At 32.5% G+C, this 17722-nt stretch overlaps 1 protein-coding gene and 1 long non-coding RNA gene across 3 annotated transcripts in view; one reads left to right on the forward strand and one right to left on the reverse strand.

Moving 5' to 3' along the window:
- LOC143072021 (uncharacterized) overlaps nucleotides 1–16893 on the reverse strand; it is a 42397-nt gene extending 25504 nt beyond the window's left edge. For both annotated transcript variants that reach the window (XM_076246786.1, XM_076246785.1), the window contains exons 1-2: nucleotides 16738–16893; nucleotides 7288–7412 (exon numbers count right to left, since the gene is read on the reverse strand). In XM_076246786.1, coding sequence (XP_076102901.1) covers nucleotides 7288–7401 — 114 coding nt within the window. In that variant the 5' untranslated portion in view covers nucleotides 7402–7412; nucleotides 16738–16893. The remainder of the gene's footprint in view (nucleotides 1–7287; nucleotides 7413–16737) is intronic.
- On the forward strand, nucleotides 462–3903 carry LOC143072022 (uncharacterized). Its single transcript, XR_012977019.1, has 3 exons — nucleotides 462–991; nucleotides 1738–1806; nucleotides 3740–3903. It is a non-coding gene; the product is annotated as an uncharacterized LOC143072022 (long non-coding RNA).
- Nucleotides 16894–17722: the final 829 nt, after the last annotated feature.

The following is a 17722-nucleotide window of genomic DNA, read 5'->3' on the forward strand; positions in this document are numbered from 1 at the left end:
TGAAAAAAAAAGTATTAAGACATTCGACTGTTTTCATATTTCTAACAATATTTAATTATATGTGATAAGGTTATATTTTTGCCAGGCTTTAATGAAAACCAAAGAAATCTAAAGTTTGGGGTGAAATCCATAGCACCCCATTAAAAGTAAATTGTCTGTACTGAAATGTTTTAAATGCATAAAAAAAATTGGCAGCATAGCTCCTAAGGACATGTTTTAATTGAATTCACACAGGCCACACAGTTTGGGTATATTTAATATTGTAAGAAAGAGAATAATTGCAATGAGTTGGGCAGCCCCCCTTATCCTAAAGGAGCATACTCATTGCAATCGAAGATAGATTTAATATAGAGAGAGTATATTTATTTTTCAAGCTAACCATTCATTTTCTCTACATCTTTGTGTAGTAAGGGTTGCTTCTTATTGATTTGGCATGATCTATATCCATTAACATTTCAAATGGGTCAGGATCCCTAATAGACCTTGAGATGAGGAACTCAGATGACGTAATTAAAAAAAAATATTAGTCCGCCATACAATTGTGAATGCTGTGATTTTAAAAATGGACATAAATGAACAATAAGAACTGTTTTATAGAGCTGATGTGATGAGAAAAGAAAGATGTAGATTTGACCTGAAATAAATTATTAGAAAGGACAATTTTTTTATTGAATTTTATGATCAGAATTTTGGGATTATTTCATGAGGAGAGTGACATTTTTCACCATCTTCCGGGGTCCAGCGATTTACGAAAAAAGTAATCTCACTTGCCACCCCGAAAATTTAACCAGACATGTATAAATGTATCAGCTTCGATATGAGCCATCATACATGTTCAAGTAAACGATATGGACTGAGCAACGGAGGAAACGTTACCATTACCGCCTATGGAGAATTAATTGTAAATGTATACCCAATTTAGAAGCTAAATTCCAGAAGTTTTCAGGCTGATTTATGGATGATTTCACCTTGTACACCACCGAAAATGATGGTTAGTAGTTTTTTATTTATACCTAGTTATTATAAATGGTTTAAGATAAATATTATTGATAAAGATCAGCAAAAACTCAATGAAATTTTCGCTTTTAAAATGCATTACTGGCACGGGGCTGAACACTTTTTTTAGGCACAATCATAACTTTGTTTACTTCCGAGAGATCCGAAAGGAATTTGTTTACTATATTGAAAAAGGCAAGAAACAACTTTTAAATATTATTAAATTGTAAGTAAACATGACACAATATAGTCTTTGTTATGTAATTATCACTTCGGTCTACAGGAATACCTGATAATCAAGGGAGATAACACACTTCATACGAGTAAAGTGAGATACATCATCGCATGTGCTTTTATCCAATGATTTGACCCCTGGTCAGTAGATATCATATGCAAAAAAAAACAGAAAAAACATGTACATGTTTTAAGAAAATCATGAACTATTATTTTTAATGCACTTGAGCAAAACAAAAGATATTGTCATTTCTCAGTGAAAAAGGGGGAGGGTCAAACCTTTTTGAAAACAATATTTCTGCACCTATTCAACTATTAAGCTAGTTAGCTACTACCCATTGCTTCTAATATAAAAGGTTTAAATGAAGGTGACTATGCCACAAGGGAGAAGCATTTGTCTTTCTTTGTGATTAAACTTTCAAGAATTAGATTTTCTCTCTCTCAATAGTACTTATGTATTTAAATCAAATGATAACACAGCCTGAGTAATTTTTTGTCTTATTTCAGTTCCAGACATATCATTACTTTTTAACCTGAGATGGCAAACTAGAGGTTTTAAAAAGTCCTGAATAACTGGTAAGCATTTTGTTTTATTAGGCGAGCTCTAAATTGTTTATTTATGGTATTTATGCAATTGAAATTACAGTCGGTATGTTAAAAATATGCAAATATGAAAACTGTTGCTATGGTCTTGGTATTATATGAAAAGGCTTAGTTACAGATCGTTTCGACTCAATATTTCGAGTTAAATCTTGCGGCAACTGTTTCTCACATAACACAGCAAACTATATTTAGCTCTATTTTGATCTGTCGTTATTTAATGACGCCATAATACATGTGATGTCACAATGTTTCCTTTGAAACCTCATGTGGATTTCTCACTAATAAAAGGTTTTCACTGAAATACTTGTTAAAAACATTTTTTCTCAAATAGAATTATGTGAAAGGACAAGTTTTGAAAATTTGCACTATATTGCACTCTAATTATATGATAAGGACGACTTTCCAAGTAGTTAAGGCTTAAATTAAAATATTGTTTGTTTGCAGTTTACCGACCGACCCTTGAAAATCCTCCCGACTGTGAAAATTTTATTGCTTTAAATTTGTAGAAATTTTTTTTAATACTTCTATTGACGCAATCCGGAACTTCGTATCCTTTCTGGAAATGATTTAAAGTTTGGGTCAATTACACATTTCAAGTTCGGTTTTTCTTAGCTTCCCGTCAAGCGTTCATGTGACCATTTAATGATAAAGCACATGGAAATTGTTTACAGGTATCCATGAAGTCACGGAGGAGTACTTTAGGCTGTCGTCTCGTGTCAATTTTAAGACAAATAACAAACAAAAAGTTTATTAGTAAACTGTTTATACAGATTCAGGCACATGTAATGATGTGTGATGATATCATTGATGATGATGCAGCGGATATTCATAACTGACATGATAACCATTCTGTCTCAAACAAATCGGGTACAGAATCTGTGGAGCCTGACTTTATGGAACCAATTTCAGTGGTTAAATAAATCGACAGCAGCTTGAAGTATGGCAAATTTTCTACAAATCGTTGTGAAGACGACAAAGATGAAACCACTCCTCCGTGACTTAAATCTTCATGGATATCTGTAAACACGCCTGTACGAAGGGCTCATTTGAAATGTTAATGGATATAGATCATGCCAAATCAATAAGAAGCAACCCTAACTACACAAAGATGTAGAGAAAATAAATGGTTAGCTTGAAAAATAAATATACTCTCTCTATATTAAATCTATCTTCGATTGCATGAAAACATTCTAGTCAAGAAGCATACATGTCTGAATATATTTCTTTAAAACAGTTCTAGTCATAATGACATTCCTTGTTTATAAGTGTTCCAGTATTTAATAATTATACCATATTTTATGTCATAAATTGGATAATGACACTATGTTAAAGTTTCAGTTTTGGTTAAAAAGTTTTTTATCTGAAAATGCCTGTTCATTTGATGTTGGTTTTCAGCATGTCCAGTGTTTGTTGTTTTAAAATATTTTTTTTTCTTCACAAGAAACTTGGTTTAGTGTAACTGCTTGTTTAAACTGTATTTTGGCTGATAAAATAAAATATTTTTCCTACCTACCGACCCTTCAGTCTGAAGGTACAGTCGGAAAACTGCAAACAAACATATTTTTAAGGTTGGCCTAAGAGTGCTTTCCACAGTTTTAAATACCAGATTTCCACTAGTAAGAATAATTATTTTGGTGTTGGTTTTTTTTATAAAATCTTCATTTTTGCATAATTTCTTTGTCAAAATGCACTTTAAGGCAAAAGCAAATTTTATGGAATGCTTTTACAGGGTCTGTGTATTGTAATTAAAGGTTATAGTCAGAAGTTTTGTCCTTGTTTTGACTAGTGAAGGTATTCTGGAAGAAATTAATTATACATACATGTACATGTTGTATTCAAAATAAATGAATTTAGCGACGAAAGTGTCATTGCCTTATAGTGCTAAAACAACTTTATTTTTTTTCAGAAATGGACAAAAATATACAGATTTATTCAGAATGTTATACCGATGAAAATCACATAAAAATATTTGGAAAAATCAGAAGTATGGATTTCAATATGGGTCAGGATCCCTAATAGACCTTGAGATGAGGAACTCAGATGACGTAATTAAAAAAAAATATTAGTCCGCCATACCAGAGCTCCAGATAAGCTGCGTATTTGCGTGATCACGCAATACAAATAATAAAAAACCCAATGCAATTGCCCATTGCAGGGTTCAATAACCCAATTAATTCAAAGGAAAACCCAATTATATGCCAAAACCATGAGTTCTCAACCCTTTTGTTGGCTACCATTTGCGTTATTTACTCTTATCTGTTTACAGTTTACTATTTTTATAATATTTATAATAGGAAATTTCTTTTCGTTCTAAAATTAGATCCCTGCATCAAGTAGCTGAAATGGGTCCCTGTTAGAGTTTCCGGTTGCTCAATAGGTACACGTATTTTTGAAAACATTTCGATCTTCTCAGCGTTTATCCAATTAGCGTGTGTCATGTAGTCATATTTTTTCCGCATTGCTCAGGATTTATCATATCATACATTGAATTAAAACGATAGTGAATGTCCGGTAAAAATAATATATTGAATAGAAGCATGTTTCCTGCTTCTTTTGAAAGGCTGAGGGAAAGTTATGATGATAACAAGACTCAGCCAGTGTTTTTAGGAAGCGTCCATCGAACACACGGGCGTGTGTGTGTAACTTAAAGAGAACATTGCTAATAAAAATAGGGTTTCCTCAAAAACGAAATCATTTGGAAAAAGTGAAAGGCCAAATCAATTATGACATGATAAAGCATCATAAAGACAACTAAACACAGATTTATGAAAATTGGAATAAAACAAAAACATTCAAGTATAATTAGAGTTTAAATACTATTGGTTTTTTTTTTCATTTTACGGTTAATCAATAAACACACACACAGATACTGGTCTCAGAATTTATTATATAAAGGTATAAGACGAGTGCCTGTGAATACACATATCCGGTTTTTTTTTACAGTTTATATGAGAAAATACAAAACTGGCAGAAGGTTTGAAACGGAACACAAATTAAACCTACAACTGCTTCTCAGTGAATAAACCAAATAAAACAGCTAGCAAATAACCCTAACACTAACCCTAAACCAAATAAAACAGCTAAACAAAGAAAGAAACATATTTAAGATGGAAAAAAATCTGGGGTTGCTATTGCCTCAATATTCAATATTATGTTGATGAAAAAACCCAATACATTAAGGAGCTTGGTGGTGTAAAACCCAATTTGATATTAACATGAGGGGTGAATTGGAATTGATAATGCAATTAAAAAACTTCATCACCCAATTATATAAGAAAATGGTGGGTAAAAACCCCAATTTGTGAATTATTATCTGGAGCTCTGCCATACAATTGTGAATGCTGTGATTTTAAAAATGGACATAAATGAACAATAAGAACTGTTTTATAGAGCTGATGTGATGAGAAAAGAAAGATGTAGATTTGACCTGAAATAAATTATTAGAAAGGACAATTTTTTTATTGAATTTTATGATCAGAATTTTGGGATTATTTCATGAGGAGAGTGACATTTTTCACCATCTTCCGGGGTCCAGCGATTTACGAAAAAAGTAATCTCACTTGCCACCCCGAAAATTTAACCAGACATGTATAAATGTATCAGCTTCGATATGAGCCATCATACATGTTCAAGTAAACGATATGGACTGAGCAACGGAGGAAAACGTTACCATTACCGCCTATGGAGAATTAATTGTAAATGTATACCCAAATGAGCCCTTCCTCTGTACAGGCGTGTTTACAGATATCCATGAAGATTTAAGTCACGGAGGAGTGGTTTCATCTTTGTCGTCTTCACAACGATTTGTAGCAAATATGCCATACTTCAAGCTGCTGTCGAATCATTTAACCACTGAAATTGGTTCCATAAAGTCAGGCTCCACAGATTCTGTACCGACAGAATGGTTATCGTGTCAGTTATGAATATCCGCTGCACCATCGTCAATGATATCATCACACATCATTACATGTGCTTGAATCTGTATAAACAGTTTACTAATAAACTTTTTTGTTTGTTATTTGTCTTAAAATTGACACGAGACGACAGCGTAAAGTACTCCTCCGTGACTTCATGGATACCTGTAAAACAATTTCCATGTGCTTTATCATTAAATGGTCACATGAACGCTTGACGGGAAGGTAAGAAAAACCGAACTTGAAATGCGTAATTGACCCAGACTTTAAATCATTTCCGGAAAGGACCCAAAGTTCCGGATCGCGTCAATAGAAGTATTAAAAAAAAAATCTTCAAATTTAAAGCAATAAAATTTTCACAGTCAGGAGGATTTTCAAGGGTCGGTCAATAAACTGCAAACAAACAATATTTTAATTTAAGCCTAAATGCCAATTTTTTAAAATTAAGACGTTGACACTGGGGGATTTAATATCATGGTATCAAACGACCTTACATCTGAAATTACCTAGTTGCCACATTTTAACAAATTTCTTGTCTAATCAAACCAGAGGCTCTAAAGAGCCTGTGTCGCTCACCTTGGTCTATGTGCGTATTAAACAAAGGACACAGATGGATTCATGACAAAATTGTGTTTTGCTGATAGTGATGTGTTTGTAGATCTTACTTTACTGAACATTCTTGGTACTTAGAATTTTCTCTATCTATAATAAACTTGGACCTTTAGATACAGTGAAAAATATTTTGTAAAAATTTACAAAAATTTACCAAATTAGTGAAAATTGTTAAAAATTGAATAAAATGGGCAACAACTCCTTAAGGGGTCAACTGACGATTTTGGTCATGTTGACTTATTTCTAGATCTTACTTAGCTGAACATTATTGCTGTTTACAGTTTATCTCTATCTATAACAATATTCAAGATAATAACCAAAAACAGCAAAATTTCCTTAAAATTACTAATTCAGGGGCAGCAACCCAACAACAGGTTATCCGATTTATCTGAAAATTTCAGGGCAGATAGATCTTGACCTGTTACACAATTTTACCCCTGTCAGATTTGCTCTAAATGCTTTGGTTTTTGAGTTATAAGCCCAAAACTGCATTTTACCCCTATGTTCTATTTTTAGCCATGGCGGCCATCTTGGATGGTTGGCCGGGTCACCGGACACATTTTTTAAACTAGATACCCCAATGATGATTTTTGCCAAGTTTGGTGTAATTTGTCCCAGTAGTTTCAGAGGAGAAGATTTTTGTAAAAGTTAACGACGCCGGACGACGACGGACGACAGACGACGGACGACGGACGCCAAGTGATGGGAAAAGCTCACTTGGCCCTTTGGGCCAGGTGAGCTAATAAAAAGCCTTTTCAAATATCTCTGGACATTATCAAAAGTCCAAATCTTACATACATGTACTTTCTGTTAATGATTTTCACCTAATTTCAAATAGCTAATTTACATACTCACAACAGTCTAGAATAATAAACTACACCTACTGGTACAAGCACAAACAAAATCATGTTTAAACAATGGACAATACCTCATCACTATCTGATGACTGTACATTTTCTTCTCTTGAACTTCCAGCCTGTGGTCCCATATTTCTTCCTTGTTCTTCATCAATCTGACTTCGTCTACTTTTACTTGCACTCATATTCCACCTGACTAAATAAAATATTATAATTTTCCTGATTAAAATATTATTACATTTAGAGACTTGCACTTCCGTTAATAAAAGATTTTTTTTTCTTTTTGATAACCATGCTTCAAATAAAAAAAAAAATTGTGAACTGTACTACATTCCACACCTAAAACCTTTTCCAATGGCTTTCCCAAAAAACAATATTCGTACATTTTTCTTGTGTGTCTCAACAAAGTTTAACATTTGCAAATGTTTAAATACTAGTCGGTATATATTTCTAATAGTCTGGGGCACCATGTCAGTGGCTAACAGTGCAAATTGCTATACATGAAGTCAAACATCTAATCTAAAATGTAATAAAAACTTCTCTTCCTGCCACTATATTTTTATTTTGTATCTGCAATGCTTTTTATATATTTATATTCCAACATTTTGTTCATGTTTTTCTTATTTTTAATACATAATTAAATGAGGATTGCTTTATAATCGGGATCATTTTAAACCTCAATATATATGAACAAGACGGATTTGTGTGGCAGTAACTGTATGGCAAATTGAATGGATTATTTTTTACAAAAGTTGGGTATCGTTACATAATACATGTAAGGACATGCAGCATTTTGTTTGTCATGATGATAAAAAGAGATAGACAAGATCAACAATGTCATGAAACACTGTAATGTGTAAAAACAGTTGGCAAACATACGCATTTACGTAAACAGTAACTAGAACATGAACAAAGTGACTGTATTGTTGAAGGTACATGTAGTAAAAGTTATAAATAAAGATGCTTGTAAATATCATTCTTTTTGAAAGCCTTAAGGATGATGTGTATATTTTTGAGTGATGAATACATGCACAGCATTTGGACAACCAATCAATTGGTCATTTTTTTACCTAAATGGGATATAAATTTTCAGACAAAAACAGTCAGAGCTCTGACATAAACAAGTCAGAATAAAATGACTTCCATAGGTCAGATATAATTTGATGTAAGTGTTGTCTCCCTTCTTGCACTCAACAGAATATGACTTGTACAGGTCAGTTTATGTCAGACTTTAATTTATCATAAAATGACTTCCACAGGTCAGCTTTTGCATAAAATATTGTGACTTAATATCTTCATATTCTAATAAGATTTATGTCCCTTTTTAATGCATTTTGACTTAGAGAGGTCATTTTTGTTCTGACTTGAAGCAGTCATTACTACCACTTTGTTATCAATCTCCATAAAAATATAGTGATTACTAGTTTCGAATCAAAGAGTTTAAAAAGTGGGGCTCATCATACTTTCTTCTTTCCAGAATCTTAACATAATATATTTATCTCATCAAATTTAATCATTTCAAAATACAAACAACCAGATGCTCCGCAGGGCGTAGCTTTATACGACCGCAGAGGTTGAACCCTGAACGGTTGGGGCAAGTATGGACACAACATTCAAGCTGGATTCAGCTCTAAATTTGGATTGTGATTAAATAGTTGACACAGCATTGGTTTCTGACACAGAATGAATGTGTTCTAATGAACTTAAAATTTTTGTTTTCTCTTAGAGCAATTCACTATGCTGTTGAATATTAATCCTCTCAAAACAAGAATGTGTCCTCAGTACACGAATGCCCCACTCGCACTATCATTTTCCATGTTCAGTGGACCGTGAAATTGGGGTAAAAACTCTAATTTGGCATTAAAATTAGAAAGATCATATCATAGGGGACATGTGTACTAAGTTGTGAAGTCGATTGGACTTAAACTTCATCAAAAACTACCTTGACCAAAAACTTTAACCTGAAGCGGGACAGACGGACGGACGGACGAACGGACGGACGAACGAACGGACAGACAGACGGACGGACGGACGCACAGACCAGAAAACATAATGCCCCTCTACTATCGTAGGTGGGGCATAAAAATGTTTGAAGAAATTTTCTTTTTTATTTATGAAATTTCAAATGAGAAAAATTGAACCCAATTTTTTTAATCACATCCCCCTTTCCCTTATTCCAAAACTAATCTCAATTAAAATTTCTAATGGAGTTTGCAACAATAACTACTCATTTAAATACATCATAAAATATTAAGATGTAAAAAAAACTGCTTGTTATCACTGAATGTTATTTATTATAATTTATCAGTTGGTAGTAAAAAGTGAATATACATTGTATATTGTATATAACAAAGATTTAAGTTGATTCTGGACAAAGAAAGATAACTCCAATTAAAAAAAAATCTTGCTATTGCACAATATTTTGCAATTAGATATTTTTTGCTTACTATTCTGGACAAAGAAAGATAACTCTAATTAAAAAAAAAATTGCTATTTCACAATATTGTGCAATTAGATATTTCTTGCCATTGCGCAATACTGTGCAATTGAAAAGACTTGCTATTGCACAATACTTAATATAATAATTTTAGATCCTGATTTGGACCAACTTGAAAACTGGGCCCATAATAAAAAATCTAAGTACATTTTTGGATTCAGCATATCAAAGAACCCCAAGATTTCAATTTTTGTTGAAATCAGACTAAGTTTAATTTTGGACCCTTTGGACTTTAGTGCAGACCAATTTGAAAACAGGACCAAAAATGAAGAATCTACATACACAGTTAGATTTGGTATATCAAAGAACCCCATTTATTCAATTTTTGATGAAATCAAACAAAGTTTAATTTTGGACCCCGATTTGGACCAACTTGAAAACTGGGCCAATAATCAAGAATCTAAGTACATTTTTAGATTCAGCATATCAAAGAACCTAACTGATTCATTTTTTGTCAAAATCAAACTAAGTTTAATTTTGGACCCTTTGGACCTTAATGTAGACCAATTTGAAAACGGGACCAAAAGTTAAGAATCTACATACACAGTCATGACAGTTAGATTCGGCATATCAAAGAACCCCAATTATTCAATTTTGATGAAATCAAACAAAGTTTAATTTTTGACCCTTTGGACCCCTTATTCTGCTGGGACCAAAACTCCCAAAATCAATACCAACCTTCCTTTTATGGTCATAAACCTTGTGTTTAAATTTCATAGATTTCTATTTACTTATACTAACGTTATGGTGCGAAAACCAAGAAAAATGCTTATTTGGGTCCCTTTTTGGCCCCTAATTCCTAAACTGTTGGGACTTAAACTCCCAAAATCAATACCAACCTTCCTTTTGTAGTCATTAACATTGTCTTTAAATTTCATTGATTTCTATTTACTTAAACTAAAGTTATTGTGCGAAAACCAAGAATAATGCTTATTTGGGCCCTTTTTTGGCCCCTAATTCCTAAACTGTTGAAACCTAAACTCCCAAAATCAATCCCAACCGTTCTTTTGTGGTCATAAACCTTGTGTCAAAATTTCATAGATTTCTATTAACTTAAACTAAAGTTATAGTGCGAAAACCAAGAAAATGCTTATTTGGGCCCTTTTTGGCCCCTAATTCCTAAAATGTTGGGACCAAAACTCCCAAAATCAATACCAACCTTTCTTTTGTGGTCATAAACCTTGTGTTAAAATTTCATAGATTTCCATTCACTTTTACTAAAGTTAGAGTGCGAAAACTAAAAGTATTCGGACGCCGGACGACGACGACGACGCCAACGTGATAGCAATATACGACGAAAATTTTTTCAAATTTTGCGGTCGTATAAAAACCAAAGCAGAAAAAATGGATCATACAATTTTCTGTCAATATCAAAAGATGTACAAAATACAATATTGGATACATTTACTAGTACCATGACAATACTTCAAATCTTCCAAGGAAAAAATAAGGGATCTATTCTCATCCACTTTTAGCTAAATTTATCAAGAGCAAAACATTTATTATTTTAATATTTCATTGAGGTAAATACTGTTGTTCAAACTAACTCAAACAAGTCACACTATGTTCTGACTTCAAAGAGTCAGTCAAAACTAAACTTATTTCAACCTTTAAGTCTAGTACCGTCATATTGATTTAAAAATGTATGGGAAAGCCAGATATAGGACAGAGGAAATATTAAAGGTCCCTTAAAGTCACAATGAGGACTATAAAAAAAAATATTTGGTATATTCAATATTTAAATGCATTTTCTTTTAAACAGGTCAAATCATGTTTTGACTTAAAACAGTCAGCCCAAAACTAAATTTATTGAAATTTTTAGAGTGGGGCACTGACATATGATATTAAATGAAAGTATGGGAACGTCAGAACATAAGAAATATATGTAAAATCCCCTAAAATAAATAACCATTTGACTTAATTGTTTCTAAACATTTATCAAATAAATTTACAAATGGCAGATTCAGAAGCAGGGCTTAAAGGAAGTACACCTAGCTTTGATTGGAAAATTTGTTCTGCAATCTGACTTGAACAGGTCAAATCATGTTCAGACATTGACTTAAACAGGTCAAATCATGTTCTGACTTAAAAGAGTCTGTCAAAAACTAAATGGCTTGCAAAGGTCTGTAAAAGTCGTGCATTATCATGATTGTGATGTGATTGTTAGAATGTATGGATACAAGTAAAAAAATTAAGTCACAATAAGAACTATATATATAAAAGATAATTTGGTATATTTTTGATATCTTAATATTTCATTGAGGTAAATCCTGTTGTGCAAACTGACTTGAACAAGTCACATTATGTTCTGACTTCAAGGAGTCAGTAAAAAACTATACTTTAATTAAATATTGCAACTTTTAAGAAGACAGTTTTGATTGGACATTTTTTTTTCTGTCAACTGACTTTAACAGGTCAAATCGTGTTCTGACTTCAAAGAGTCAGTCCCAACTAAACTTATTTCAACTTTTAAGTCTAGTTTTTTCATATTGATTTTAAAATGTATGGAAAAGCCAGATAAAAGACAGGAAATAAGGTCCCCATACGGCGCAATAATGAGGACTATAAAAAAGTTTATTTTGCATATATTCAATATTTACATGTATTTTGTTTAAAACTGGTCAAATTATGTTCTGACTTCAAATTAAAGAGTCAGTCAAAAACTTCACTTTAGGTAATTATTACAACTTTTTAGTCTGGCATTGTCATATGCATTTAAGAATGTATGGGAAAATCAGATAAAAGACACCCAATAATAAAGTCACAATAATGAGTACTATAAAAAAATGTGTTTGGTATATATTATATTCAAATATATTTTGTTTACAAATTTCATCAAATCATCTTTAAATTTTATTATATTTTTGTATTTTCATGACCTTTCTTTTCTGTTAAGTTAACACATGGAACTTTTGGTTGTAAAATATATTATTTTAAACCATTTGACTGAATTGTTTCTAAAAAACTTATCAATTAATTAACTCAACAGTAGCAGATTCAGATAAGGGAAAAGGGGGGGGGGGGGGGGAAGGGGGGGGGGGCTTAGAAGAAGAAGACCTAGTTTTGATTGGATTTAATTTTCTCTGTAAACTGACTTTAACAGGTCAAATCATGTTCTGACTTCAAAGAGTCAGTCAAAACTAAACTTATTTCAACTTTTAAGTCTAGGATTTTCATATTGATTTTAAAATGTATGGGAAACCAGATAAAAGACTGATGAAATAAGGTCCTCTTAAGTCACAATAATGAGGACTATACAAAAATGTATTTGGTATATTTTATATTCAAATGTATTTTGTTAACAAATTTCATCAAATTAATATCTTAAAAATTTATTCTATTTCCGTATTTTCATGACTTTTTTCTGTTAAGTTAACATATAGAACTTTTGGTTGTAAAACACATTATTCTGAAAACCATTTGACTGAAATGTTTCTTATTTTTTTATTAACTCAACAGTAGCAGATTCAAATAAGGGAAAAAGGGGGGGGGGGGGGGGGGGGGGGGGCTAAGATGAAGAAACCTAGTTTGATTGGATTTTTTTTTCTGTAAACTGACTTTACCAGGTCAAATCATGTTCTGACTTCATAGAGTCTGAGTGTCAAAACTAAACTTATTTCAACTTTTAAGTCCAGGATTTTCATATTGATTTAAAAATGTATGGAACATTTTTATTTGATATATTCAATATTCCAATGCATTTTGTTTTTTAGAGATTTTCGTCAAAGAACGTCAAGATTATCACGTGACCACGAGAAAAAAGTGATGATTAATGCAAATGACAATAATCGAACACCTCGTTCATTTGCGATGCAAGTAATCTAAATGTCCGAGAGCTTCAGTCTCAGATTGTTATCATGTTATCTAAATGCTTAATACCGATCTCCTGTAAAGGAGGTGAAAAATCGTGGTTGGCTACTAATTGTTAAACATCTATCTTCTATAAATGTGGTGAAAAAGTATAAATATTGGCATATTTCAGTCTTGAGGTCGCGAAATCTCTCGTAACTTGACGTCCTTTTGAAAATAAAAGTAAAAATGTCTGAATCGATGGGTCACTGTGAAAACTGTTTAAATATGGAAAAATAAAGGGTAGCAGGTAGGTGAATCTAACATAAATGAAGAGATAAATGAAAAATGAACAAATTGATATCCGATTTATATAATTCCAAGGCCCTTAGTTGGCACCAGAATTAAGTGACGAAGCAGCGCATACTATTTTGGATGGGCAAATCTCCACTTTTTGATATGGGACGAGCTCTGACGTCCCCAGCTTGTCTGGCAATAGCTGCGGAACCGTAGCTCTTAGGTCCTTATGTTATTTATTTACTATTTGCGGACCATAGAGCTACGGATTTTTCCTATTTTCAAAACGTTCGGAATTGCGACCCAGGTTCAGGTCGCACTTATTTCTCAAATAAATATTGTTTATAATCCATGCAAAACTTGTCAATATATATCATGTATATAGATCGTTTCGTTAAATATTTTTCTAGGATATGACATACCTATTTATGTTTGAATATTCATTTCCTTAACATTATTATCTAATTATTTCCATTTGTATACATTCTCCGCCTATTTTGTTCGGCCATATTGAATCTCGTCGTGACGTCACGAGAATCAAGAAAAGATAACCCAAATATCCTCGATCTCCTATGTTGGAGGTTAGGAACGCCTAAGAAAAACAAGAACAGATAACTCTTTAAGAAAACACGTGTTGGTTTGTTTACTTATTCCAAAGCGAGAATCGAGTGTTTTCAAGACTTTACAACATTAATTTATTCGAAATATTTATATAGCTTGAAAGAATTATTATTTCCATTAGTATTTAACCTTAATTAAACGTACTTTCATTCAAAAAGTCATGAAAATAAAATAAAAGACAACGTAAACAAACCAACACGTGTTTTCCTATACGAGTTACCTTTACTTGATTCTCGTGACGTCATGACGAGATTCAATATGGCCCGAACAAAATAGGCGGAGAATGTATACAAATGGAAATACTTAGATAATAGTGTTAATGAAATGAATATTCAAACATAAATAGGTACGTCATATCCTAGAATCAAAGAGCAGATTGCTCTGAGGGATACGATTGCCATTGTTTCATTGACACATATGTATGCATGTAGCTGGATAATATTATTTTCAAAACTAATTCAAATGACAAACAGACATGTAAAATAGTTACAAAATAGCCAAACCCGGATAAAAGTGTATGAACAATGTAATTAGGTCTATTGTGTTTTATTTTTGTACTATCAATACCAAGTTTACTTTCCACAGCAGTCACTGACTGACTCAGTGTGAGAGATGTCAGAGAAGGTATTTTATTTCACTCATTGGTTATTATATTTTATTAAGTGTCTGTTAGCGATGCGTCGACGTAAGGTCATCATCACTGTGCTGATGGATCGTCGTATGCTGTAGATGTAGATTTCAATTCGTATCTTATCACCTTTTTTCCTACGTTAATTCTAGGAGGAACCCCATTCCTAACTCTTTAAATATTTAATTTCCTTTGGGTCAGTCATCATGGCTCCTTTCCGTACACATTTATCGGTTTAAATTGCATTCGTATTTAATATAATACGACGTTTATTGACAGGACGAGCTAATACTCGATGTCTTGTTTATATTCAGAATTCACGGAAGGTACATGCCGGAAAGGGAGACAACTCGAAACTATAATATGGAAGACTCCATTTCGCCTGAAGGGGTGTTCTACGATGTGGAATATATTTATTTTAATCTAAATGATGCATATGATTTAAAATTATGCAACAACAATAACCCTCAATAGCAGACATACATAGAAAAGATCCAATGAGTTATAAATTAATTAATTGAGTGGGGAATCCAGAGCAACCATTCAATCTAAAACCCCTTGAAGTCAAGAAAACTATACGCATGCGCATAATTTCCAAAACAAACCCTGGAGCAAGAACGTATATTAATGTTTATTAAACGACCTAGATGGTTGTCAATTTCTTTATGGAAGTACAATCTCAAATATCAGTTTCATAACGGTAACATATAAGAAAAACTCCACTTCAGTTCTTATATGACAGAAATAGATTAATCGGTATTCAGAGAACTCTCGCATTTTATCAAAACTGGGAATTCCCTCTGACGTGTTTCTAAATTTATAACTACACTAAATATAAATACTGCTTAATTCTGATTTTCCGTGTTGTTAAAAACATGCATCGAAGTCAAGGGAATTATCAAACATGAAGATTATGAAAAGAACATTATAGGAAAGTTGATTAAGTTCCATCCCTTTGTTTGTTTTTACCTTTTAAAGCAAGACAATCATAAGAATCTGATATGTTCCTTAATGTTTAGAATAAAACGATTGATGTGAGGGAAATTGCTCTGAGCCACCGGTATAAGTCTACAGATTGCTTGAAAGCAATCGTATCCCAAAAATATCTAACGAAACGAACTATATATATTGACAAGTTTTGCATGGATTATTAACAATATTTATTTGAGAAATAAGTGCGACCTGAACCTGGGTCGCAATTCCGAACATTTTGAAATAGGAAAAATTCGTAGCTCTATGGTCCGCAAATAGTCAAAAAATAACATAAGGACCTAAGAGCTACGGTTCCGCAGCTAGTCTGGCAAAACAGCCGTTGGACGTCAGAGTAATCTTGGACTAATCAGAAAAGTGCTGCAGCATTTGCAGGTATTTCAAAATTTCTCTGTAGACTCTGACTGCTGTGGCCATTGACATTGTGGCCTAGCCAGTCAACAAAATTTTAGCTTAAAAAGTTTATGGTGTTAATCGCCTTATCAGGCTTATGTGTATATTTTGACAGGTTGGGTCCTTAGATGGAAAAGGTTAGTGTCTTTGCTCATGTGCTCAGATCATGGACTTTCTATACTAAGTACAAAAATGTACTTAGTGTCTTAGAATAGAAAGTCCCTGCTCAGATGCAGTCTTACTTTTCTTTTGCAGAACTTGTAAAAAAATGAGACAATTTGAATGTGACACCTATTTTCAACTTACCTCGTGGTTTAATTTCAACAAAAGATACCGAATTAAAAGTATCGTATGAGTAAAAATTATAACTTTTCTGATTGTAGCTTGAACTTGTTACATATTTGAAAGTGGATGTGGTTGGAAAAAATGATTGGAAATGGCGCGACGATATGGACAGACTAAAGACCAAAGTCTTTTAGGTTAAGGAACAGTGTATAAATCCGGAAAAATAACGCAAAAATAAAGAACTTCGTTTTCAGTTTTCCACGTGCAGTTTTCTCAGCATAAGATATTTTAGTTAAGTATGATGAAAATGCATATGCAGGAGATTAATTATTTTATTACTTAGCATCAGAGAAAAAAATCAATCAAAAACCGTGATATTTTATCAGAGACATCATGATGTCTCTGATTTTATTAAAATAATTGTTTGTGATTTCTTGGACTATTACTACTATGATATCAGAGACATATTATAAGTCTCTGGTGATATCTATTATCTATTATGATCTTTTATACGACCCAGCAGTCTATACTAGTATAGACTAGTATAGACTGTCCCTGTACCATCATAGTCAGTATTTATTAAAGTTCGGCCAGATGAGTTTTAGGAATCAACCAAAGACATATTTGTCTCAATTGTATTATATATATGCCGTCTCTGATTCTGTATTATCTTATAAAGACATTTTAGATACGTGCTAAACTGAGGAATTAAGCATTTCCATTTTTAATACATAGAAGTGTAATGAATTATATTTAAAAGGCAAACAGTTCAAGATTTTCTTCATTTAAAACCAGAAAAAAATAGTATAAAACAGTATTCATTGCCATATAAAGGATACTAACAACGGAGAAGAGAAAATATCCCATGATAACAGAAAAATAGAAGTATGCAATTAAAAGAGAGTCGAAATATACCCGACAGGACAATGTTTATAGCCCTCCCCCTTTTTCAAAAATCCGTAATTTTCATATAATATATCAATGATTGCTGTGGATAGCAATGTGA

The sequence above is a fragment of the Mytilus galloprovincialis genome, chromosome 4, assembly GCF_965363235.1.
Source record: "Mytilus galloprovincialis chromosome 4, xbMytGall1.hap1.1, whole genome shotgun sequence".
NCBI classification, from domain to species: Eukaryota; Metazoa; Mollusca; class Bivalvia; order Mytilida; family Mytilidae; genus Mytilus; species Mytilus galloprovincialis.